This window comes from Siphateles boraxobius, unplaced genomic scaffold, assembly GCF_051911475.1.
Source record: "Siphateles boraxobius isolate OS27281-9 unplaced genomic scaffold, OSU_SipBor_1 207, whole genome shotgun sequence".
Classification (NCBI taxonomy): Eukaryota; Metazoa; Chordata; class Actinopteri; order Cypriniformes; family Leuciscidae; genus Siphateles; species Siphateles boraxobius.
This window is the reverse complement of record NW_027508819.1, coordinates 1,517,909-1,542,945: the sequence shown is the minus strand read 5'-3', so window position 1 is coordinate 1,542,945 and position 25,037 is coordinate 1,517,909. Positions and strand designations below refer to the sequence as shown.

Genomic DNA, 25,037 nt, shown 5'->3' with positions numbered 1-25,037 from the left:
GAACTTGTAAAGGACTTGTCTGAGTCTTTGTAGATCTGCATCATCTTTAATTGCATCAGCGTCTTTTAAGATTTGCTGAACTTGAGATTCAAATCCTGGGTACGGCTCCTCTGTTGGTGTGTTGTCTGTTGTGTTGGCAGGCAGAGGTGCAGTAGTTTCATCAGTCTCGCAGGCAGGCTGTTTGGAGACTGTTTATACTGCTAGGTGTTGGTCATCTGTCAGTACTGGTCTGCATACCTGGTCTTTGTCCGCCGGCATGACCGAAGTGATGGAGATGATCTTGAAGGGTGTTGTGAACACTGTGTTGTTGGTGCTCCCTTCGGGCATCATTGAGGATGGGATGGGCCCAATGACTGGTAATGTGAGTTCAAAGTCAGGAAAGTCGTGGCTCACTAGCCACCCCACCCGATAGGCTTTTGGAAAGGTGATGTCCATCGCCATGCAGTTGTTGAAAAGGATGTAGACTACACGGGAGGACACTTCAGTGAGGGGTGTGGCCTCTAGCGTGAGTCCAAGTTCAACGCATTCGGTTGAAGGTTGAAAGAAACCCAGCATGTGTTTTAGGGTTTTGCCACATCGCATGTTGAGCCGAACAGCGACCCCTTTGGTGTATGCTGGTACGACAGTTTCCTTTTCGTTGACTAAGGTGCAGACTGAATGGGAGCTACCTGTTCAAGCCGGAAGTCATTTTGGCTGTATGACTGCACATTCAGCACACAATTCTGAGATTTTAGAGTTCGATTTTGTCTCTTAGTTTCAAATCTGAGTCTTTCAAAGAGTTCAGCTGATATCAAAGTGAGTTCTGCGCCGGTGTCCACCAGGGCATGGAGTCTCACCTCATTTTCCAAAGTGATAGCCAGGTATAGTTTGCGTGCCACGCCCTTTTCGATCAGATTACCCAGGAGTTTTGGTGTCTGGGCTTGTGTGGTGATCGATAAGCAGTTAGTGTCGGTCTCTTGTGGCTCGTTGCAGAGACACACAACCAACACAGCGCTTTCTGGTATCTGAGGGGTTTGGTCACCGGTGTGACGAATTGTGTTGTCCGCTTCAGGGTGTGCGGTTGTTAACTGCACTGAGTGGATGAGGCTATCTCTTGGTGATGTGACAGCTGGTTCTGTAGTCTGTGTCTGAAGAGCGGGGCTTTGGGTGCTTGGTTCGGTAGGAGGGCGGTCAGGAAGGGTGTTGGTTTCAGGCCTTACTCTTAGTCATGAGGAGTCTGGCTTGTCCTCTTTGTCTTCCTTGTGAGGTTTCTTATGGATAAGCTCTTTCAGAATTTTCAGGATCTCTCTGGATTCTGACGTGGCGTCACTGTTTTTCTTTGAGGTAGGCTCAAACTTGGACTTGCCTGGGGCATGCCGAGAGGTGTTCCGCTCTGGGCTGTCTAGGCCGGATGTTCTAGTTGATGGGGTTCGGCTCTTTCTGGGCCGTCGGCTGGCTTCCCACGTGGCTCCACCTTTTTGGTTGTGGGAGGGCCGTGGGCTGCCGTAGAATCTTTCAGAGCGCCCGCTCTGGTGCTTAGGACGAGCACCATCACTGTTGTGCTGCCCTCTATTGGCCTGGAACGGTCTTGACTCGTTGTTAAAAGGTCTGTTGTTGTGGTGCTGCTGGGCGCCCTCTAGTGCCAGCTCGGAGCGCTGATCAGCGACAGGGCAAATGGATGGATTTTTTACAGTCTTTTCCGAAGCAATCTTTTGCTTGGTGAAAGCTTTATGGGCCAAGTCTCGCAGCTGTTGGGTACTCATGCTCCGAGGGCAGGCCAGGACCCCTAAGTGATGGCTTACCGTGGGATGCAGGTTACGGAGGAATAGAGTGCGGAAATTGAAATCTTCTTCCATCCCGGGTTCGTTCCGTGCACCGAAGTAGGCTCGTCGGATGCGGCTGTAGTAGGCCTGTGGAGTTTCCTGTCGGGCCTGTTTGAGGTCCATGGCAGTAATGAGTCCCTGATTAGTTTCTGGATCAGAGAATTCCCTGATGAAAGCCTGCCGCAGCTGCTGGTAATCGGATTTGACAGTCTCTGTTTGGCGATCTAGGAAGCTGTGGACGTCATGACTAGACGTAATTCTGAGCAGGTACAATCTGTCCCATGTGGTCACATTAGGAATAGTGTGCAAGTGAAAGTCTATATCTTGTAGGTAGGCATGCACGTCGTGGCCTCCTGCAGGGTTCGGAGTGATCGTAGGGATGTTTCGGGCCAGCTTGTCAAGTTCTTTTGGGGCCATGCCGTGGTCAGTGGCTGGCTGGAAAGGCCCCCCCTCCCTTGCTGCTGACGAGGGTCCTCGTGGGCTGGTTGGTGATGTCTTGAGCAGTGGGCTCTAGCCCCCCTTTCCAGCTCTGAGTTCTTTGCTGAAAGGTGTGGGCCGGTAGGTCAGGGGAAACTCAGTGGTGTGCGTTTCCTCTGACCGGTCAGTCTGCAGTCTATAAGAGAGTTTTAACTCTCTGTGAACAATGTCAAGTTCATCTTTTAGATCCTCTCTGTGCTGGCGAAGCTCATGGATTTCAATTCGGGCCGCTTTCAAATGTTTTTCACAGGCCTTGGCCTTAGCGTCTCTTTCTTTCAGTTCAATCTTTGCTCTTTCAAGAAGAGCTTCACCTTGTTGGATTTGTCCATCGAGTTCCTCTCTGGTTTTTCTCTCCAACTTCTCTCTTTGGTCTGTGTCCCGAAGAAGGTCAGACAGGGCCTTTTGAAGTCTTTCCACTTCCTTTTGTAGCTCTGGGTCCGTTTCCTCTTTTTCCTTGCGCTGCTCCTCGGTCTCGAGTAGGAGCTGATCTAGCTGACTCTGGGTCTTGGCTTGGTAACTCCGGGCCTCCTCCGCTTGGAGCCTTAGCGTTGCTGCCTCCTGTTCCAGGTCGATGACGTTTCTTTCGCTGAGCCGTGCCTGGACAACAAGGGTCTGAGCGAGGTTTCCCACGACTCTGGCCCAGTCTTTGTAGTTGTAGCTCATCAGTCATAAGTTTGTCCAAGTCGCCGTCCAGCTGCTCTTGGCTCCGGGGCTCTGAGTCGCCGGCGTCCTTAGGCAGGAAGGTAGCCGTCATGGCTGTCAGCCATGCGTCGAGGTTGTCCCAGTGGGCTGCGGGACTGGAGGCACGGGACATGCTGCTCACTGTAGGCAAGAGGAATACAGAACACACACACACACACACACACACAAAGAGACCAGTGCAAGTTCGTTCTATGGTAAATGAATTATGCTATTAAGGCTTATGCCGTCTATGAGAATTTTAGCTAACTGATGCAGACAGTTAGGTGGGAACAATTTGTGCAGGTCAGCGCAGGGGCTAAATCAAGATTGTTGATCTATGATTTAGCTTTCTCCTTGGTGTCTCCTAAAGGTTCTGTGTCTAGATGCACTGAAAGGAACAAATCAGAGCAGAACGGGAAAATTAGTGTGATAGGAAGTTGAAGTAAAATAACAAGAAGAAAAATTAAGGTCTATAATGAAATGGCACAGATGATAACACACGAAGTGTTACAGGGGATAAGGAGGCCTGAGCCTGCTGCTAGGGTTTAAGATAGGGCCAACAGGTGAGTGAGGACTAGCGGGGTAAATAAAAAATAAAAATAAAAAAACCCTATGACGATGGTGTGGCTTGGAGAAGAGATGGGCCCAAATACTTAAACTATCCGGGAGATATCTAGTATTCGGTGGCTTATAGTAAGCGGAATGGGTTTTACTAAATGTAGTTTACCTGCGGTGAATTGAGGCCACTCTGGAGGGACCCCGTGTCTCCGTCACCCCTCCGACGGTTCCCAACACTTGACCGCAGTGTTCTCGGGCAACTCCGTTGTCTCCCTGTACCCTGCTTGCGCCCTCTCAAACAACCCTGACTTTAAACACAACCGGCACCCCGAGGTGGTCAACCGCCAGACGGCACGGCAAAGTGGATTTTCCCTAGAACCCTCAAAAAGAGTGGCCCCTCTTTAGGCCCAGGTTTAGGTAATTATTCCAAAATTGCCTTGTGTGTCGACTGACGTGGTTGACGTTACCTATTGGAGTGCCAAATTGCTGATGTCGCAGTTGCGTGCCGCAGCAATGGTATGGGATTCGGGAGTGTCCGAAACTCACACACGGCCAGCGTCAGTACCGCCGGTCGGGTAACCTCACCTGCGGTGTGCCAATCAGAGAATGCCGCAACTCACCACAGTGCTCTAGTGGGTGCCACCTATGAACACACAAAGGTTAAACAAGTGTAAATTAAAGTGGATTAAGGATTTCTTGTTCAAACCAAATGGATTGTTTTTTTTTTTTTATGTAGCAATAAGAGTCAAAGGTTTTACTAAATAATAATAAACAAAGGGAAATTATGCCAATGATAGTATTTTACCAAAATAACCTAACCCCAAAAGAGAAAACTAGAAAATAAAGAAAACCAGATGGAACACAGGAGGAGGCAGGCTGTAGTGGCGTGTTGGTGCCACCAGGATGCGTACTTCCTCAGTGGTGGTGCACCTGACTGAACAGACAAACTTAATTCAAATTAAAATCAATGAAGTTTAAATCAAATTTAAATAAGCATGCAAAAAGAATTAAGGAAAATCAGAATAATATCCGATAACTACCAATGATAAGAGTAAGGTATCATTAACAATTATGAAATAATCCAAAGAAAGTAGAAATAAGCCAAGCAGGATGAACACAGGAGAGGCAGGCTGTAGTAGCAGGTTTCACCACAGAGGGGATGCACTTCCTCCCTGTGGTTAACCTGGTTGACTTAGACACCTTAATTTAAACTTAAACCAATCTTAAATAAGCGTGTAAAAAGGAGTTACCGATCAGAATTATATCTTGATAATAATCAGATTTACTGTAAAATATCAGTGATAAGAGAGAAATTAAAGATTAAAGATAACAATGAGAACCACAAGGACAGAGGGATATAGACCAAATTCAAAACAGAAATGATAGCAAGAAGGGTGGTAAGCAGACTTAGCAGAGTGGGTACCATGAGGGGGCGCACTCCCTTCTTAAAGTGGATATCAGTGGATGAACTGAAACTTTTTAAGTTGAAAATCTTGTCAAATCTTGTTTGCACCAAACTTCAAATAAGTGTAACATTACGATGTAGAATCGTGTGTAAAGCAAACAAGGAATCTAATATCCCATAACACTATTACAAGCGAGCTATAAATGCAACCAAGTATTGGGAATTAGACCGCACGATTTCAATCACAAGGAAATTAAGTTGCAGGGCCAATGAATTGAGAAACGGCTGACTTATCGATTATTGTCCACACGATGGCGTACTGCTGCTCACGCAAAATGACGTCATATGGTGTGGGTTGTTCACGCTGCCAAGCACTTTAAAGGTTGCCCTCCAGTGTTTGTCAGCGGAATTGCATTCGGTTTGATTTCAATTCTGGGAGAGTTTTCACTCTTAGGCTTTCTGCGCAAATCACAAAGATACAATTTCAAATCTCTGCGGATTTTCGGTGCTATAGGTGTCCCTACTGCACGAAGGCAGGTTTTATGGGCAGGTTTGCACTACGCATAAATATGGTCACAGGAATTCTACTTCTGTTGTCCGGCTCTCGTAAACATTTAATCACAATAGCACTCTGATTTAAATGTTTTAGGTTTCGATTGATTAGCTAGGTCAACGTTCAACCAAGAGTTATCGTTTATCTAACGACTATAATATCAGGCCTTTTTACTATTGACGAGAGGAACTTCGCTCTGGTCAGGTTTACACTCGCGCTGAGAGAATGTTCAGTTCTAACAGGCGGTTTTGATATCAAAATTGGTAAAGAGCCTCTGTCTTTACAGGAACAAATTCAAATATTATGGAACTGCAGTTTACTTTAGTAATTCACAGTGGCAAAATAAATGTTAACATATATTTAGCCGCCGTGAATGCTGAACTGGCAATCGGCTTGTGCCTTAGTTCGTTAGGGAGGTCGCGCTGCGGCGGCGCTCTCGAATACAAAATTAACAACACAATACACAAAATTGACACTGCATTAGTTGTTCACAAAACAAAGCTTAAAATGTGCTCGCATATTCTCCACCAAATATGTAAGGAACTTAGCTCAGGTTTGGGGCATAAGTATCCAACAATAATTAATTTTAAATCAACAGTGATTGAATACGGATCTGAACTAGATCGTCATACATAAAAATCACCCAAATAGGGATTATATTGCTCACGCGTCTGCTTCAGATATATATAGTTAATTAACACAACGAATTGTAATTAATTAAGTATATAATTCATATGCAGGCGGGCTATATTAATTTTCAGAATACCTTAATAGAGTTACTGTAACTGTTATCCCAACTAATCAGTTCGTCCACCGAGCTGCTTGTATGATATTCATTATCAATTCTCAAAAAGGTTTATCCTTAGTATCAGTTTACTAATCAAATTAGTTAACTTTAACAGTATCAGATCGTAGCTTTAGATCATACATTAAAGAGGCTTTGTTCCGTGACCAACAAACAGAGACAATCAAGAGTATAATGGGTTTAATAAAAATGAACTAGAAAATACAACTACATTTAACAATGAATATATCGAATAATAAAAGCAAAAACAGTAGGAAAGAAAAGTAGAAGACAGGAAAACAAAGATTGTTTCCACAGTTGAACCTTAAGAGCCAACAAAGAAAATACACACTTTAACGCGCTTGAATCTGGATTGAATTATACTTGCACGGGGGTTTTATGTCGCTGGACAAGCAGGCGTGTGTGGGTGTGGATGTCCTCGTAGTTGGTGAGCTGGAAGCGTCTTTCGGTGTTTCGAGAGCGTGTTTTGCTCGCGGGAAATTCGAAAGTCTTAAAGGTATGCTGTGGAGGAGTCCTTTCACCCAGAGGATATAGGACTTCTATCAAAACGTAAAATGCTGCGTTCGGTCTGCCGACAAGAACTGAGCATCAAATAAAAGACTGAGTTAAACGTAAAATAAAACCAAAGATAAAATAAGACGACTAGGTCGCAGGACATACACAGGAAGAGTAGCACGAAGAAGAGAGGGAGCTGAGCCATGTCGCGATCTTTTAAAGTGAAACTAAACGCCCCTTTCTGTGGAAGCACAGTCCAATAGCAACGCACAGATTTTGGCGCCAGATATTCCCTTTGTCTTAATCTGATGACCTCATTCGCGTGTTTTACGAGGACGAGCGTTTGGCGTTTCACTTACAAAGATGGGAAAAACATAGTGGAATATTTTTTTCATTAAATTCTTACATATATTTGGCTCGAGCAAGTTGAGCGATTTCGTTTGATACCAATCACTCTGTGTTTGTTACGCATACAAGGATATATATAAACTCTTAGACCTTTATAGAAGTCCGCAAGGTTCAACTACATAACTAACAGTCCTAGATAGACTCGATACAGTATAAACTTCAAACATACAGGAATACATCATGTTTACATTTCATAAATACTCATTTCTGGGTTTTAATGTTAGAGATGCATATATGTGTGTGTGTGTGTGTGTTGCCATTTGCGCATCTGGCATTCCTCCCTCCCTCGCTGGGGGGGAGGGTTTGGAGATAACGGACTTCTTGGATGTTGGCTCGCGAACAAATCAGGATTGCGCGAGGATCTCTCTGGGGACTCATTACGCTGTAAAGGTGTCACAAACTAATCTACCCTCCAGACTGGCTGGCGCTAACGGAAGATTTAGAATTGGAAGAGTCATAGGTTGGGGCTTTACAAACCCTTGTTAACATGTGTTTATTGTGTTAAGGAATACTGACTTCATGATTCTGCGCTCATACCCTACACATGAAATGGGAAAAACAGCATGATACATCATATGTGGTATATAGATATTCTCAGTGAACGTTCAGTGAGGTGATAAACAGTGTAAAACACAGTGTAAAGCACAGTGTAAACAGTGTAAATCACAGTGTAAGCAGTGTCAATCACAGTGTAAGCAGTGTAACAGTGTAAAGCACAGTGTAAACAGTGTAAATCACAGTGTAAACAGTGTAAATCACAGTGTAAGCAGTGTAAATCACAGTGTAAACAGTGTGAGCAGTGTAAACAGTGTAAATCACAGTGTAAACATTGTAAATCACAGTGTAAACAGTGTAAATCACAGTGTAATCAGTGTAAATCACAGTGTAAGCAGTGTAAACCACAGTGTAAACAGTGTGAGCAGTGTAAACAGTGTAAATCACAGTGTAAACATTGCAAATCACAGTGTAAGCAGTGTAAACAGTGTAAGCAGTGTAAACATTGTAAATCACAGTGTAAATATAGTAAATCACAGTGTAAACATTACAAATCACAGTGTTAGCAGTGTAGGTCACAGTGTAAACAGTGTAAATCACAGTGTAAGCAGTGTAAATCACAGTGTAAACATTGTAAATCACAGTGTAAACAGTGTAAATCACAGTGTAAATCACAGTGTAAACAGTGTAATCAGTGTAAATCACAGTGTAAATCACAGTTTAAACAGTGTAAATCACAGTGTAAGCTGTGTAAATCACAGTGTAAACAGTGTGAGCAGTGTAAACAGTGTAAATCACAGTGTAAACATTGTAAATCACAGTGTAAGCAGTGTAAACATTGTAAATCACAGTGTAAATTTAGTAAATCACAGTATAAACATTATAAATCACAGTGTTAGCAGTGTACGTCACAGTGTAAACAGTGTAAATCACAGTGTAAGCAGTGTAAACCACAGTGTAAACAGTGTGAGCAGTGTAAACAGTGTAAATCACAGTGTAAATCACAGTGTAAACATTGTAAATCACAGTGTAAGCAGTGTAAACAGTGTAAGCAGTGTAAACATTGTAAATCACAGTGTAAATATAGTAAATCACAGTGTAAACATTACAAATCACAGTGTTAGCAGTGTACGTCACAGTGTAAACAGTGTAAATCACAGTGTAAGCAGTGTAAATCACAGTGTAAACATTGTAAATCACAGTGTAAACAGTGTAATCAGTGTAAATCACAGTGTAAACATCATAAATCACAGTGTAAATCACAGTGTAAACAGTGTAAGCAGTGTAAATCACAGTGTAAATCACAGTGTAAACAGTGTAAGCAGTGTAAATCACAGTGTAAATCACAGTGTAAATCACAGTGTAAATCACAGTGTAAATCAGTGTAAGCTGTGTAAATCACAGTGTAAATCACAGTGTAAATCACAATGTAAACAGTGTAAGCAGTGTAAATCACAGTGTAAATCAGTGTAAGCAGTGTAAATCACAGTGTAAATCACAGTGTAAATCACAGTGTAAACAGTGTAAGCAGTGTAAATCACAGTGTAAATCACAGTGTAAATCACAGTGTAAATCACAGTGTAAATCACAGTGTAAATCACAGTGTAAATCACAGTGTAAATCACAGTGTAAATCACAGTGTAAATCAGGGTAAGCAGTGTAAATCACAGTGTAAATCACAGTGTAAATCACAGTGTAAATCACAGTGTAAATCACAGTGTAAATCAGTGTAAGCAGTGCAAATCACAGTGTAAATCACAGTGTAAATCACAGTGTAAATCACAGTGTAAATCAGGGTAAGCAGTGTAAATCACAGTGCAAATCACAGTGTAAAGCACAGTGTAAACCAGTGTAAATCACAGTGTAAATCACAGTGTAATATACTTTTATTAAAAATTCTCATTAGTATTATAAGAAAACACAAATTTTACCTGGTCAAAAACAGCTCTGTTTTCAGCACGCCGTTTCAGTGTATATGCCTTTAAATGATAATAAGCTTGCTGACTCCGCCCCTCTGTTCTGTGGGGCGTTTTGACACAACGCACGTGGAGTGTTGCCTTGACAACAGTTGAGGGTATATTTTGGAGAAAGAATGTCAGCGGGAGTCTCTGAGGAAACATATGTGCAACCGTATCAATTTGAACCGGAGTCGGACCCGGAACATGATGACGCCCCGAAGAAGTTCCACAATTAAGGCTCAAACAGGACGTTTCTGAATGGTTGGTTAACGTAATGTCACAAAATGTACACCTGCATACACAGTTTTTAATAACACATTAACCATAACGCGTTGTTCATAATAAACGTGGGAATATGAATTATATTGAGTAAGAAGAAGAACAGAACACCACAATCGCTTAGACGCCATTCTGCTCCAGCGTATCAACAATGACGGACTACAATGACGGCTCGCTCAGGGCGGGTCTGTGTTGAAACGCTGCTGTCAATCAACAATCGTGGGAGGGGCGTCCATTTTATTGATGTCACAAAATCGAACGGCTCAATTTGAGGCAGAGGAAAACATATAAGGAAATTAAAACAAAAACACTGGATGGATTTTTATCATTATATGATGGTTGTGTACAGCCAACACACATTTCAGTATAATCAACTTGTAAAAGTGCATGTACCATTATATGACCCCTTTAACAATTGGACATGAATGCCTTTTATGTTTTATTTATGGCAGAGGGAAGAACAATTGATATGATCAATGTTCTTTATTTGTTTTTTTCCACAACAGCTACATCGTCTAGTCATTACAGTAGTACATATGTACATATATGAATAACTATTTACAGTGTATTGAATGTTAAATACACAGCAAAAATAGCCTGTATTTGCTCGAAATTCCAGAATCTTGCTAAACATTATATTGGCTTTACTAAGATTTCTCCAATAAATAGGCAAGAATAAACCTGGTGTCCATGATTTCTGTTCTTTCCGACAACAAATCACTTGAACACGACAAGTTCCTAATCACAAGCTCAGAAATGGGAAGTAGGAAATCTCCAATAGCAGCATAAGTGTGTCTGATGAGAGAGACATTGATCATGTGTAGAGAATGGGTTCCCAGGACCAGGACTGAAAACCAATGTTGTAGATAATCAATGGGAAGAGAAGTGGTGATGGGATCGGGAACGTTTCCCGGAGCCACGACCACATTTCTCTTGTCCTCACTAAAATATCCAATTACAATCTCAGGGAACGTTGAGACACTTACGTCAGTGCTTTCAGCAAGAAGGTTTTGCTGTCTCCAACATCAGCCATCAGTCTTTTAAGAAAATATGTTGCCAACAACCCATTGATAATTATAAAAATATCTGGAATATGGAACAAGTGTTGCCCACAAGCCACCAGATAGACTTTAAATGTCTTTAATTTCTGTCTTTAATGTAAATACTGCATTAGTTGAAATATAGTGTTTTGAATAAATTATTCTAATATTTTCACTGTTTTAAGTGGAAATAAAGGGTGCATAATTTAGAGATAAATATTGTTTAGTACAACGAAATCCCCCTCAAAATACAAAATATATAAAGAAAAGTACAAATATAATGGAAATACATATTGCATATTCATTTAATTAAAGCGTCACTTTTTGTAAGGAATGTTTTAAATCACTAAATTATAAACAAAGCAAAACAAAAGCTCAATCAAATGATGCACATTCAGTCATCTGAACACAGTAACATTATTGTCATTAATTTTTAATAATCACATTATAACCTATTAAAGTTATAATTTCCATATCATTTCTTGCATAAATCTTATAACACAAGAAAATTGTATTTTCTTAATTATTGTGCTTATCTCTCTGTTGAATTGTCTTTTTCACAAATATCTTTGAAGTTTAAAGGTGATTCCCTTTAGAGAAATGTAAACGAGAAATCTAAGTTTTATGCTTTTAAACAAATAGGCATATTCTGTTCTTGTAAGTGACGTAACTCAGATTCCAGAGTGTTGGAATCAGGGTGTTGATGATGTTTGGGGCCACAAATACGCGACTGATGCCATAGAATAAAGCATTTTAAAAGATAATTGTGACATTTTATCTCGCAATTGCGAATTAATATTTTACAATTCGGACTTTATAACGTGCAATTCTGAATTGCGAGATGTAAACTCGCAATTGGTGGGAAAACAGTAAAAAGTAGCAATTAGCTTTTTTATTCTGTGGTGGAAACAAGGTTCTATTCATTTTTTTATGCTGTAATAGTGTAATTGAAGTTACAGACAGACATTGGATTATGAGAGTTTTATATTAATGGTACACACACTCATGACAGATGCACTCAACACAAGGCAGAAGCTTCAGATGCAAACCTCAGTCCTATTGTAAGTGTTTACTTCTCTGCTTGTTTACAGCTTTGGCTATATAGAATAGTTTCAGAAGGGTTTAAATGCCATGTCTGATTGTACCTGTAGGAGAAGACGACACATCAAACTGCGAGACAGCCACTGGATTCTGGCCAGACTACACCATCATGTGCATGTTTCACATCAAATACTGCTGTAGTACAATAGATTCTCTCATACACTGGACAGGGTACAAAAACTGATAGGACACAAATGGGTGGTGTTTCTATTTGAACACATCTTTTTTTAACTTATGGAGAAATAAATTCTTAATTTATTTTTATTTTTATACATGAACACCAATATACCATCTTCATTAGATTGGATTTAGAATAAAACAGATAACAGTTTCTTCTAGTTAATTTTGTATCCCACAACTATCATTTGTTCTTGATTGTGTGTTGTGGCTGCTGACACTGCTACACATCTGCATCCTTCGAGACCCTGCGGACTGACCAAAGTTACAACACAACCACTGCTCTGAAGACCATGTCAGTTAACACCAGATTTCATATTTCCGAAAAGTGAAGTTGGGCGAGGGTGCCATCACCATTACTTTTTTAGAAAATTACAGAACGGTAAAAAAAATGAAAAGAAGCTAGCTGGTCTATTCTAAAAAAGCCAACGGTCTTTACTGCTTCTGTTGTCAGATCTTCTCAAATAGAGATTATAATCTAATTCCCAGAGGAGTGAATGATTGGGAAACGATGAGAGAACATAGCAGGCACATGGCACCGTGGAAGGGCTTAGAGATTCGTTTGGGAAAAAAAGGCAAACAATAGATCAGGGGGAAAGCTGCGCTTAGAGGATGAGTGAAATAGGTGGTGTGACGTTCTCAAACGGTTGGTAGCTATCATTCAGTCTTTGGCAGAGAGAAATATGGGTCTAAGAGGAACATCGGATGCCCAGTATGACCCAAATAATGGAAACTTCCTTAAATTCAAGGCAAAACTTGACCCTGTGCTAAAACATCATATAGGTCTTATTCAAAGTGGAGCCAGCCACACCACATCCCTGGGTAATATCATTCAACACCAGTTGATTGAGTGCATAGGTAAGAGAATTAGGGAGACAATGGCTAATGAGATCAAATATTTTTCACTAATTGTGTACAGCACCGCTGATTTCTCACTTACCGCTGGAACTGTGGCAGTACTCAATGTGGAAGTTAAAGGATATTTTATAGGTTTCCTTGAGTCTGAAGAATCTACTGGAGAAACCCAATCATCCCTCATTCTAAAGACACTGCAGGAGCTCAACATCTCTTTAGAAGAGGCAGTCGTATGATAATGGGGCAAATATGAAAGGGAAAAAAGAAAGGTGTCCAAGCCCAGACTGTTAGACACTTTAGCGTTGAATGTAGGGGATATCGCTGTGCCATCTGCACTGCAGTATGCTATGACATCCACATCCAAATACATCATGTCAGCAAATGAATGCAGTCAGAGGCCAAGCAGCTGGATGTTGCTGTCGATCTGCTGACGAAAACTGAGGCCTTCCTCAAGCGCGGGATTCGGAGCACAGGGAAAGCTTTAAATCAACTCTGCACTGCACCAGTAGCCAATGAAGATAGGCGAGATATAGTTCCTCTTTTTATCCCAGTTAAAAAACGAACTGCTGCGTTCTCTACCAGTTGTAAACGAGATAGTGAAGACTGGTTAATTCCAGCATATAAAGCACTACAGTAATCAGGAGGAGGCAGAGTCATGGCGGAAATGATTTAACAGGGCTCTGGGGCCTCATTAATAAAACATGCATTTGCACAGATTGAGCTGAGTGTGCCTATGGAAAAATCAACGCCAAAGTTCATACTTATAAAAACGGTCCCTGACATGGAAAAGTGGAACTGTGGGGTCCCTCCTCTGCAATTCCCACAGTAAACAAGGAACTACTCATCAAAAGGGCATAGTCAATATATTCCACTAGTCTCTGGGAAAATAGCTCTCAGGCATCAGATTAATAAGTAAACTATTTAGTCCATTATGAAAAGGCCCACATCATTAAAAAAGTCACCTGTACCATAGTCCACAGAACTCCTCCAGGGAGTGATCACCTTGACGGAGGCGAAGGAGACAGACTTCTGGGTTCATGGCTGCTCGTATATTCTGTAACGCTGCCTGGAAAAGGAGCAGATGAGGACGATGGCGTAGAAGCCCAAGTGTCGTTTATTTACATTTTATATGATCAAAAAATGTGAAACATAAACCATGAACTAAACCCAAAACATAAACATGAAATTGTACTATAGACTGGACTATAAATGACTTTGCACATGGAACAGCTAAACATACTTCAATACATGGCCAACCAACATTGCAAACATTAGGGCTTAAATACAGGACAATGGGACAAACACTTGACAAAATCAACCAATGACAATACAGTACTAAACAAGATAACAAGAACACGAATCTTTAGGTGTGTTGGACTTGATGCGGTGCTGTCTAGATCGATCTGCGTCTGACTTGAAGCAGCGTATGCCATCAGAGTCGGCGAGAGTGACTCGAGAGATGCGGCTGGTTCATTCTGAGCAGCTTCTCTCCAATGACGACAGCTGTTCCACGATTGGCCGAATCCACCGCATGACAACGATCACGTGTGTTTCGTGTTTGTTCTAATACATTCAGCTTATGCTCACAAATTCGTTGTTATATTGTGGCATGTTTATGAAAATAAACCGGATCAAAAGTATATAGACCCACTTTATTTAAATAGTAAAGGCTTATGTTGAACAGTTTTCTTGTACATTCAGGCGCTTGTCAATATTTAGCAGTGCATAAAGTAACACGTGCTACTCTGAGTAAATGCTAATTAATAATCTGTTTATAGGGGGGGTCATCAGCATCAACATATGTTTTAATCCAATGAGTGAGTAAAAATAGCAATGTAAACACCTTTATGACTTTATATAAACACCAAAATAGACTCAAAACAAAGAGACAATATTCAAACAGTGTTACAAAAACACCTAGCACACAAAGATGTATATGGTTCTGTATATGAGTTGAAGTTCCAGCAATATATAATTCAGTCTTTATAACATTTACTGTTGTAGAAAGTTAAGGTGAAAGTGTGAAAGTCAGATGCAAGTCTCAACTGTCTTTAAGGAGTCAAATGATGTGGAGGTTTGATTGTAAATGAAATCCAACGAAGTATGACCGTAGTCCAACATATAGCTCTCCCGTCAAAGGAAGTCCATAACGGTAATCAAACTGTCAAATATAGCTACAGTATTCCCAACCATGAACCTCGTAGTAGGACTCAAATGTGGAAAATTCCCAAACAGGACCACTGTTAATTATCTGCATTAAAGCCACTATATTCAATAAGCACAAAAAATAATCTTTCACCAGAAAATAAAACTTCAACATATTACTTTTTATTTACAGTTGAGCATGAAACAGAACGTTTCCCAACCAGGACTTTGGCTGCGTTCCAGTCCAAAATTGTCAAGCCCTTCACTCGCTAACTCCCCTCCGTCTCGTTCACTCGGATGTGCGTCATTGCTTGCGTTGCATGAGTGTCCACTACTGGCGGAAACTGCACTGGGCTGAACTGGAACGTCCTAAGCCCTTGATCACTTGGAATCAGCTATGGAGTTGATTTATTATTAACATTTTTTTTCCCTTTAAGAATTTGTTTAATGCAGCATCCAAATGTATATAGGTGTGTTTGGGTTGTTTTTATATAAACATTTTTTAATTCATATATCATAGAGTTGTTTTTGGTGGTGGTGATTAGACGAGCTCTGCGATGACGTCACAATCGTGTTGCATTGTGGTATATGGAACTGCCTCAAGTGTACATATGAAGTAGACTCGCTCCCTTCGTCAAAATCGAGGGAACGAGAGTCTGTCCATATAAACTTCCCTCGTCCACTTCACGAAGTGCAACGCACTTCAAAATGGCGGCAGGGATTCCCCCGAGGGGAAGTTCTTAGGGAGGTTTGCAAGTGCGTGTCTAAAAGTGGACTGGAACGCAGCCCTAGTTTGACCAAGGAGGTCAGCCATGATAATTTCTTCTACTGCTCACCTGTCTCTTTATCTAAGCACATAGGTCTCATACCCCTAGTGGTGAGGAGTCTAATGGCAGTTTAAAAAACCAAGTAACTGACAGGTGTCTGTTACAGTATTGAATGAAAGTGTTTCTGTTGCTTCATGAAAACTTTTATGAATTTGCCACATATTGCATTTAATCGACTTCGTCAGTAATAAAGTATGCAAACACCGCATGAGCGTCACAATGGGTTTCAACTCTCCGACTGCAAGTAGCAAATCTCACCGATCGATAACATCCAGTCGAAGTCGAACACACCTAATGAGAACATGACACGTGAGACAAAGATCACATGAGGGTGACCGGAAATCACATGACATGAACCAAACACCAACATAAAGGACATTAAAACACATGAAACAAAACCTAAAACAGATGTGACATTACTCAACTTGTTCATCTTTTTACTATAGATTTACTGCGGATGAACTGTAATGTACTGCATTTACATTTCCTTATATTGGAAATCTACAGTTCTTAATTTTACTTCAGTTATCCTTCAGAATATGAAATGTTTTACCCAGAATTGATTAATATTAACAATTGGGATATGAATTAGCAATCACACAGGTACCAAATATCACATACTTCAACTATTCAATAGTTATACATAATGACATGAACAAGGAGTGATTGAAACATGATAGTTAAATATTTGAGTTCTCTTGGGTGGGGATCCCACCCCTGTCTTAAATGTACCATCTTCAGACCCATTTGTCTTGGGCTAACTGCCTAATGTTGACAGCGTTGGAGAGGGCCTAATTGATACAATCGTCAATGGAAGATAAGTAGTTAGCTCAGTCTTACTGGTGCCACACGGACAGGGTCTCTGGTTTCTATGGTCATGGAGTGCTGATTCCACTCGAATTCTGCGTCTTTCTCTTTTCTGTACAGTTTTGATGTCATCCCTGCCCGTTTTGCTCTAAGGTCCTACATTTGTTTTCAAAATAAATTATTTACAATAAAATAAGCATTTACATTAATACTTCCCAAAAAGCTGTCATAAGTGCATATTAGACAATGAATACACATTGTACATAGAAAGCACTCTGTTTATATATTAAGTGTTCTTTTAAATTGTTAAATAATGAATACCAGACCACATTGAATAACCACTTACTGGGGGTTCAGATATCAGAATTATGAAAAAATGTTATGTCCCAAGTATGTTTTTACCTGCAAATATATTCTCATAATTCTTGAAATGTATATTAATCTAAGTCATGCACAAGACCTACAGAGCAGACTATTTGTCTTAATACTGGAATGTAGTACATAAGAATTTCTAATTATTATTAATACTATTTTGAAGAATAAGCTTTCTTTTCTTTTCTTTTTTTAAAATCTATTTCTGCTTCTTCGTTTTCCTTCTCTCTACCCAAGTTTGTCTGAACCATTACAGCATTGCAGTTCACTCTCCTCCACAGGCGGGGACCTCTGGAGAACATGCCGGCTTCGGTGAGTTAAAGACATGTTTCCAGAAGCCCTGCGGAAGGTGGAGAGGCGGTGACGAAAGTTCTCTCCAGAGAAGAAGTAAAGCATTGGGTCAAAGCACGAGTTGGCAGCAGCCAGGCAGAGGGTGATGACCACAGACTTCTGCATATAGATAACCTCCTCACAGGTAGTGTCTTTACGGGTTTTAAAGTGGAGATGCAGTGTGCGTTGTATATGATAGGGCATAAAACTGACCAAGAAAGCCAGCATCACCACAACGATCATCCGAATGGCCTTGTTCCGCGTGTAACGCTGCTTTTTCACACTGTTGCTGTTTCTAAGTAGAGTGCGCAAGATGCCTGCATAACACAGCAAGATAACCAGGAAAGGTATAATAAAACCCACCACCAAGGAAAAGTAATTCAGCATGACTAGTTTATCTAGGCTGCCTGACGTTTCCGGTGGTTCGAAACACTTGGTTTTGTTTGTCCTTGGATCAGTATGCTGACCAGAGAGGAGGAAGGGTGAACTGGTGGTGCAAATGAAGATCCAAATGGCCACGCAAACTATCCATGCCTTCTTCTCAGTGGCTAGCCTCAGGTTCTGCACCGGGAACACGATTGCTAGGAAGCGAGTAAAACTCATAGCCATCATGAAGAAGACACTGCAGTAGAGGTTCACGTACAGTGCATAGGAACTCAACCGGCAGAGAAAGTCCCCCAGGTTCCATTGGCCTTTGTTGATGTAGTAGAGCACCCGTAGGGGCAGAGTGCTGACACACAGCAGGTCCGACACGGCCAGGTTCAGCATGTAGATGTGGAACGAGGAGGTCTGACGGTAGGTGCGAAGGAGCACGTAAAGTGCAAAGCCATTGCCCATCAGCCCAAAGACGGTGATGACAGAGTATACCGTAGAATAGATTTGGTTACGGAAGTCATCAATTGATGGGCACTCTGAATTATTAAATGTAGGAGATGTTATGTTCTGCGTAGCCATTCTTGCGCTGGTGTCTGAAATAAGAAAGAAAGAAAGATTTTGTAATGTAAACCAATGTAATGTAGGAGACTCCAAAACAAATGAGGGGCCTTTAAAATATCATACAAGGGGCATTTTAAACAAATACATCCTATATTAAAGTAAAATGATATATATGCATGATGTGTGCGCCAGGTCGGAGTCCTTCAAATACATTTGTTCATTTCACGCATGTTGATTCACTGTACATTAATGTTCATTCGTGTTAATTTCCTTCTGTAACATAGTAAAGAGGTCAAGGTAACTTTATTGTCCCCAAGGGGCAATTATTTGTACAGCCAGCAGATAAACACAAGGACAAAACACACAACAATACAGCAAAACATAAAATACCCACAGTCTCTGAAACACAATACTAAAGAAATACATTTAAAACAGTTCTGGCAAATTGTTTAAAATCAAAATATAAGTCGGGATAAGAGAGTTCCCTTTCGTTGTCACTCCGAGTTACGTCGGATGGCGACGAATGGGGTTTCGCTTAGAAAGCCTATCAACTTCGAGTATTACAAAACGAGCCAATGGCAAAGAAATGCCATGGGTCTGCGGAATTTGCATGGCGTAACTCCGCCCCACCTCGTGGGTATAAAAGGAGGAAGCCGACAGCAAGCAGATATGTTTTCGCTTCGGAGCCAAGTTTATTCTTCTCTCCACAAGCCATCTCTGAATTGTCAGCTTTACAAACGAGTACCTCGAGTGTTGGTGTGACGGCGATCTACGGCGAGAGCTTGCCTCCTGCTGATCTGTTGCAGTGGTCTGCCAGTCGGTGCGTTTCTCCCCGGGTGCTTCAACACTTGAGTTTTCTCTCACTAAAAGAGCTTACACGTGGCACGTCTTTTTAAAGATGTCTCGCCCGTGTACTTCTGGTTGCGGCAGATTGGTATCGGACTCTGATGGGCACGAGCGTTGCATAGTATGTTTGGGCATTGATCATGCTAGAGCAGCGCTCGTGGATGACTCATGTTCTCTCTGTGGGAACATGACCATCGCGTCATTACGGTCGAGACTCAGTGAACTCGCAAGAGTGAGAGTCCCCTCATCCACCCCCCGTCCTGCGGCTGGTGGCCAGGGTGACCTGAGGGTTACGGTCTGGAACAAGGCGCCGACTATGTGTCCGCGACCCCAGCCGCCCTCTTCAATGACGGTGCCCGCTAGTGAACTGCTGATTCCCGCGGGTCTACCCTCTGGTGGCCCGCGTGTTTCAGTTGAAGCTACAGAGGAAGATGCCATGTCTGTTGCAGCATCATTAGGCGGGTTTGACTCTTCTGGAAGTGAGGGCTCGTCACAGCTGCCACCTTCCGGTGTGCATACGGCTGTGCTCGAGTCTGACGGCTGTGCTCGAGGCTGGACGATTGGTTTTTGGGTAAGGCCGCCGACCCTCGTCCTCTGCAAACCCCAATACCTTTCTTCCCGGATGTGCATGATGAGATCTCAAAGTCCTGGAAGACCCCCCTGTCTTCTCGGGACCGCTCGCTGGTCTCATCCGCCTTTCCTCCCCTCGATGAGGCAGCTGCCCGTGGGTACACTGGGCTTCCCCCGGTTGAACGCTCTGTTGCCATGCAACTATGTCCTCAGAGTGCTTCTTCTCGGGGCGAGCCTAAGCACCCATCCAAAGCCTGTAGATTTTCGTCGACCCTGGTGGCGAAGTCTTATAGAGCGGCGGGACAGGCGGCTGCTTCACTGCATGCTATGGCCACTCTGCAGGTCTACCAGGCCCAGATGCTCAGAGACATGCACGAGGGTAGGACAAACCCAGCGCTCTTTGATGAGCTGCGCGCCGCGACCGACCTTGCTCTCCGGGTGACGAAGGTTACCGTGCGCTCCCTGGGTTTGGTGATGTCCACAGCTGTGGTCCAGGAGCGACATCTGTGGCTGAACCTGGCTGACATGCGGGACGCCGAGCGGACCCGTCTGCTTAACGCCCCCTTGTCCCAGGCCGGTCTCTTCGGCGGTGCAGTTGAAGACTTTGCCCAACAGTTTTCAACTGCCCAGAAACAGACCGAGGCCATCAGACACATTCTGCCCCGCCGGCCCGCTGCTGCCTCCACCTTGCCGGCCGGGCAGACGCCTTGACCTGTTTCCCGCCGAGGGCGCCCTCCTGCGGCTCCCGCCCCTCCCGCCCGGACCACGCAGCAGCCTCCACCCAGGGCCGGTCGCGGAGGAAGCTGTAAGAAGGCGCCACAGCCCTCTCCTGCCCCGCCCCCCGCTAAACGCCGGGCCAAGCCGCGCTCCTTAGACGGGCTGCTCAGGGATGATGGTTGTTTCTCAGGAGGTGGTAGCAGGACCACTCCTTCCCCCGGTGGAGGGCCGGGGGAGAATCTTTTGTTCTCCACTCCCCGCTGCTCACCCATGGGTGGGCAGCACCCTAATGTGGTTAAAGACAGAAACAATCCCCTCTTCCCTGAGCTCACAGAGTTCTCGGGCGACACAGAGCGCCGCCCACAAGCCGTGCTCTCCTCGCCTCCCTCTGTCCCAGAGGCGGTTGACACGGCGTGCCGTCCACGGACCGCTTCGCCCCTGTCCCCCTCTGTCACCAGACCCCCGGCAGAGCAGGCCCCCGCGGGACGACCAGCCTGGTCCTCCCCTGGCCCCCTCTGCCAGGGCGCGGTTGCTAACTGTGCCCCCACTCCGGGCCGCTATGCCCTCCACATCTGGGCCAGTTACTCCGCTTCGCTGCCCCTCCGGGGGGACGCCTGTGGCTCACATGATCCCGCTGGTTCAGTTCCTGGGAGCCTGGCTAGAGCTTCCCCGTCTGTCCCACTGGATCACGCGTACCGTCAGGCTCGGCTATGCGATTCAGTTCGCACGGTCTCCTCCCCGCTTCAGGGGAGTCCGCTCCACGTTGGTCGGTGGCAATGCCCCTATCATGAGAGCAGAGATTGCCACCCTGCTGGCGAAGGGTGCAATCGAGACTGTCCCTCCAGCCGAGATGAGGTCCGGCTTCTACAGCCCCTACTTCATTGTCCCCAAGAAAACCGGTGGGTTACGGCCAATCCTGGACTTGCGCGTGCTGAACCGCTCCCTTCACAGGATGCCGTTCAAGATGTTCACCGCCAAACGTGTTTTCGAATGCATACGGCCCCAGGATTGGTTTGCAGCGATCGACCTGAAGGACGCCTACTTTCATGTCTCCATTCTTCCTCGAAACAGACCGTTCCTCCGGTTTGCTTTCGAGGGGCAGGCATACCAGTACGCGGTTCTCCCTTTCGGGCTAGCCCTGTCTCCTCGCATCTTCACGAAGGTCGTCGAGGCGGCCCTTGTTCCCCTTCGAGAACAAGGGGTTCGCATCCTGAGTTATATCGACGACTGGCTGATCTTAGCTCACTCTCGAGATCAGGTTTGCGAACACAGGGACCTAGTGCTTCGGCACCTAGCTCGTCTGGCCCTTCGGGTCAACTGGGAGAAGAGCAAACTTTGCCCCGTGCAGAGGATCTCTTCTCTCGGTATGGACATCGACTCGGTCGCCATGTCAGCGCAGCTTACGAGCGAGCGCGCGCAGTCACTGCTGACTTGCCTAAGACAATTCGAGGGCAAGAGTGCGGTTCCACTGAAACTCTTTCAGAGGCTCCTGGGGCATATGGCATCTGCAGCCGCGGTCACGCCGCTCGGATTGCTTCATATGAGACCGCTTCAGCTTTGGCTTCGCGACCGAGTCCCGAGGTGGGCATGGCAACACGGCATGCTCCGAGTACCAGTTACTCCGACCTGCCGTCAGTTCTTCACCCCGTGGGCGAACCTCAGTTTTCTCAGGGCGGGTGTCCCCCTGGCACGAGCTTCCCGGCATGTTGTTGCCTCAACAGATGCCTCCACCACGGGCTGGGGCGCCATGTGCAATGGACATGCTGCTGCGGGCTCCTGGACAGGACCCCAGCGGCTGTGGCATGTCAATTGCCTCGAGTTGTTGGCAGTACGCCTTGCCCTGCACCGCTTCCGGGCGTTGCTCAGGGGTCAACACGTACTAGTCCGTTCAGACAATACCACCACTGTAGCGTACATCAACCATCAAGGTGGTCTACGCTCCCGCCGTATGTCACAACTCGCTCGCCACCTCCTCCTATGGAGTCAGAAGCATCTGAGGTCGCTTCGAGCCATCTTCATTCCCGGAGCGCTGAACTGTGCAGCCGACGAGCTCTCACGGCTTCGGCCACTCCCTGGAGAATGGCGACTCCATCCCCAGTCGGTTCAGCTGATTTGGGACCAGTTCGGGGACGCGCAGATAGATCTGTTTGCCTCTCACGACTCGACCCATTGCGCCCAGTTTTATTCCCTGACCGAGGGCACGCTCGGCACGGATGCTCTGGCGCACAGCTGGCTGCAGGGCCGCAAGTATGCGTTTCCCCCAGTGAGCCTTCTTGCGCACACTTTGCGCAAGGTCAGGGAGGACGAGGAGCAGGTCATTCTGGTTGCCCCTTACTGGCCCAACCGGACCTGGTTCCCCGAACTAGTACTCCTCGCGACAGCACCTCCCTGGCCGATCCCTCTGAGGAAGAACCTTCTTTCTCAGGGACGGGGCACCCTATGGCACCCTCGTCCCGATCTTTGGAGCCTCCACGTGTGGCTCCTGGATGGGACGAGGCAGGTTTGAGTACCCTACCACCAGCGGTGTTGGCTACCATCACTTCCGCTAGAGCGTCGTCCACGAGACACGTCTATGCGTTGAAGTGGAACCTCTTCGTCAACTGGTGCTCTTCTCACCAAGAAGACCCCCGGAGATGCTCGATCAGCGTTGTGCTTTCCTTCCTTCAACAGGGGCTGGAGCAAAGGCTGTCTCCCTCCACCCTGAAGGTCTATGTTGCCGCCATTGCCGCACATCATGACGTCATTGAAGGTAAGTCGGTGGGGAAGCACGACCTGGTCATCAGGTTCCTGAGAGGAGCGAGGAGACTAAATCCGCCTCGCCCTCCTCTCGTTCCCTCTTGTGACCTCTCAGTGGTTCTAACTGCCCTGAAGAGTGCTCCCTTTGAGCCCCTGCAATCAGTCGAGCTTAAGTTCCTGTCTATGAAGACAGCGCTCCTGGTTGCACTGGCCTCCATCAAGAGGGTTGGGGACCTGCACGCATTCTCCGTTGACGAAACGTGCCTGGAATTTGGGCCGGCTTCCTCTCACGTGATCCTGAGACCCCGGCCTGGATACGTGCCCAAGGTTCCTACCACTCCCTTTCGGGACCAGGTGGTGAACCTGCAAGCGCTGCCCTCGGAGGAGGCAGACCCAGCCTTGGCACTGTTCTGTCCAGTACGCGCTCTCCGCGCCTATGTAGACAGGATAGTGGACACCATTGCTTTGGCTTACCAGCAGCAAGGTCGACCGTGCCCCTTGGTGTGACTGCCCACTCCACCCGGAGTGTGGCGTCCTCTTGGGCTCTAGCGCATGGCGCCTCGCTAACAGACATCTGCAGAGCTGCAGGCTGGGCGACACCTAACACATTCGCCAGATTCTATAATCTCCGAGTGGAGCCTGTGTCCTCTCGTGTACTCGCTTCAACCAGCTAGTACCGGACCCGCTCAGGTGTCTTCGCTTGCTCGCCATTCCACTCCTCGGACTGGATACGTGCGATATTTTCCTCAGGTGAGCTTTCCCGAAAGCCCTGAGCTCCTCCAGCACTCTTGACGTCGGCGCCAGTGTCTATTGCCTGCGCGTCGGCTAGGTGCCTCCCGTGTGCACGGTCCCTCCTCTGAGCGACCCCCACATGTGTATTTCCACTGTAAGCCTCTCTGAGCATGTGTCTTTCCCTTGGCAAGCCACCTTGCCACCCCTGGGGTTGAAATATTCCACCTGCGGCTGGACACCCCAGTGTTTTCCATATGCTTCCTTAGGGTCATATGTGTATTCTCTAAGTCCCCCCCCTCCGGGCTGGCATTAATTGCATACTTCCCCTAAGCTTGGGATATGCTTCCCAGTGTACCTTGGTATTCCTGTGATAAATGGAGTCCTTTGTCCAGGCTGACAGGGATCTCGATTTACGCAGGGCACTGGAAGACAGCTGAGAAGGTGGCGTGATTAGACTGGTAACCCCATTCGTCGTCATCCGACGTATCTCGGAGTGACAACGAAAGGGAACGTCTACGGTTACGTATGTAACCCTCGTTCCCTGAGTAGGGAACGGAGACGTTACGTCTGCCTGCCACTTTCCGCTGTACCGCGGGGATCGCCTGAGCTCAGTCTTGGCTCCTCAGCGAAGAAACATATCTGCTTGCTGCCGGCTTCCTCCTTTTATACCCACGAGGTGGGGCGGAGTTACGCCATGCAAATTCCACAGACCCATGGCATTTCTTTGCCATTGGCTCGTTTTGTAATACTCGAAGTTGATAGGCTTTCTAAGCGAAACCCCATTCATCGTCATCCGACATAACGTCTCCATTCCCTACTCAGGGAACGAGGGTTACATACGTAACCGTAGACGTTTCTGAGTCTATTGGACCTACGGCCTGAGGGAAGTAGCTTGAACTGGCAGGACGAGGATGGCTAGGGTCAGCTGCA

The 25,037-nt window shown here is 45.2% G+C and overlaps 2 protein-coding genes and 1 pseudogene across 3 annotated transcripts in view; all 3 read right to left on the bottom strand.

Moving 5' to 3' along the window:
* Positions 1-862: 862 nt before the first annotated feature.
* On the bottom strand, positions 863-2,219 carry LOC143745572 (uncharacterized). Its single transcript, XM_077237695.1, has one exon. It carries the CDS (start codon positions 2,217-2,219, stop codon positions 1,206-1,208), a length of 1,014 nt encoding a protein of 337 aa, XP_077093810.1. The 3' UTR covers positions 863-1,205.
* Positions 2,220-2,312: 93 nt separating this feature from the next.
* Positions 2,313-3,093, bottom strand: LOC143745573 (uncharacterized; annotated as a pseudogene). Its single transcript, XR_013206025.1, has 2 exons — positions 2,856-3,093; positions 2,313-2,804 (listed from the first exon to the last, which is right to left on the bottom strand). The product of XR_013206025.1 is annotated as an uncharacterized LOC143745573 (transcript).
* A 13,119-nt stretch (positions 3,094-16,212) lies between these two features.
* cysltr1 (cysteinyl leukotriene receptor 1) overlaps positions 16,213-25,037 on the bottom strand; it is a 54,575-nt gene continuing 45,750 nt past the window's right edge. Inside the window, exon 2 of the mRNA XM_077237749.1 lies at positions 16,213-18,538. Within this exon, the coding sequence (XP_077093864.1) occupies positions 17,469-18,524 (1,056 nt within the window). The 5' untranslated portion in view covers positions 18,525-18,538 and the 3' untranslated portion in view covers positions 16,213-17,468. The remainder of the gene's footprint in view (positions 18,539-25,037) is intronic.

Bases quoted from the DNA above. Each gene is read 5' to 3' on its own strand.
- LOC143745572 (XM_077237695.1), bottom strand. From the start codon at position 2,219: ATGGCCCCAAAAGAACTTGACAAGCTGGCCCGAAACATCCCTACGATC.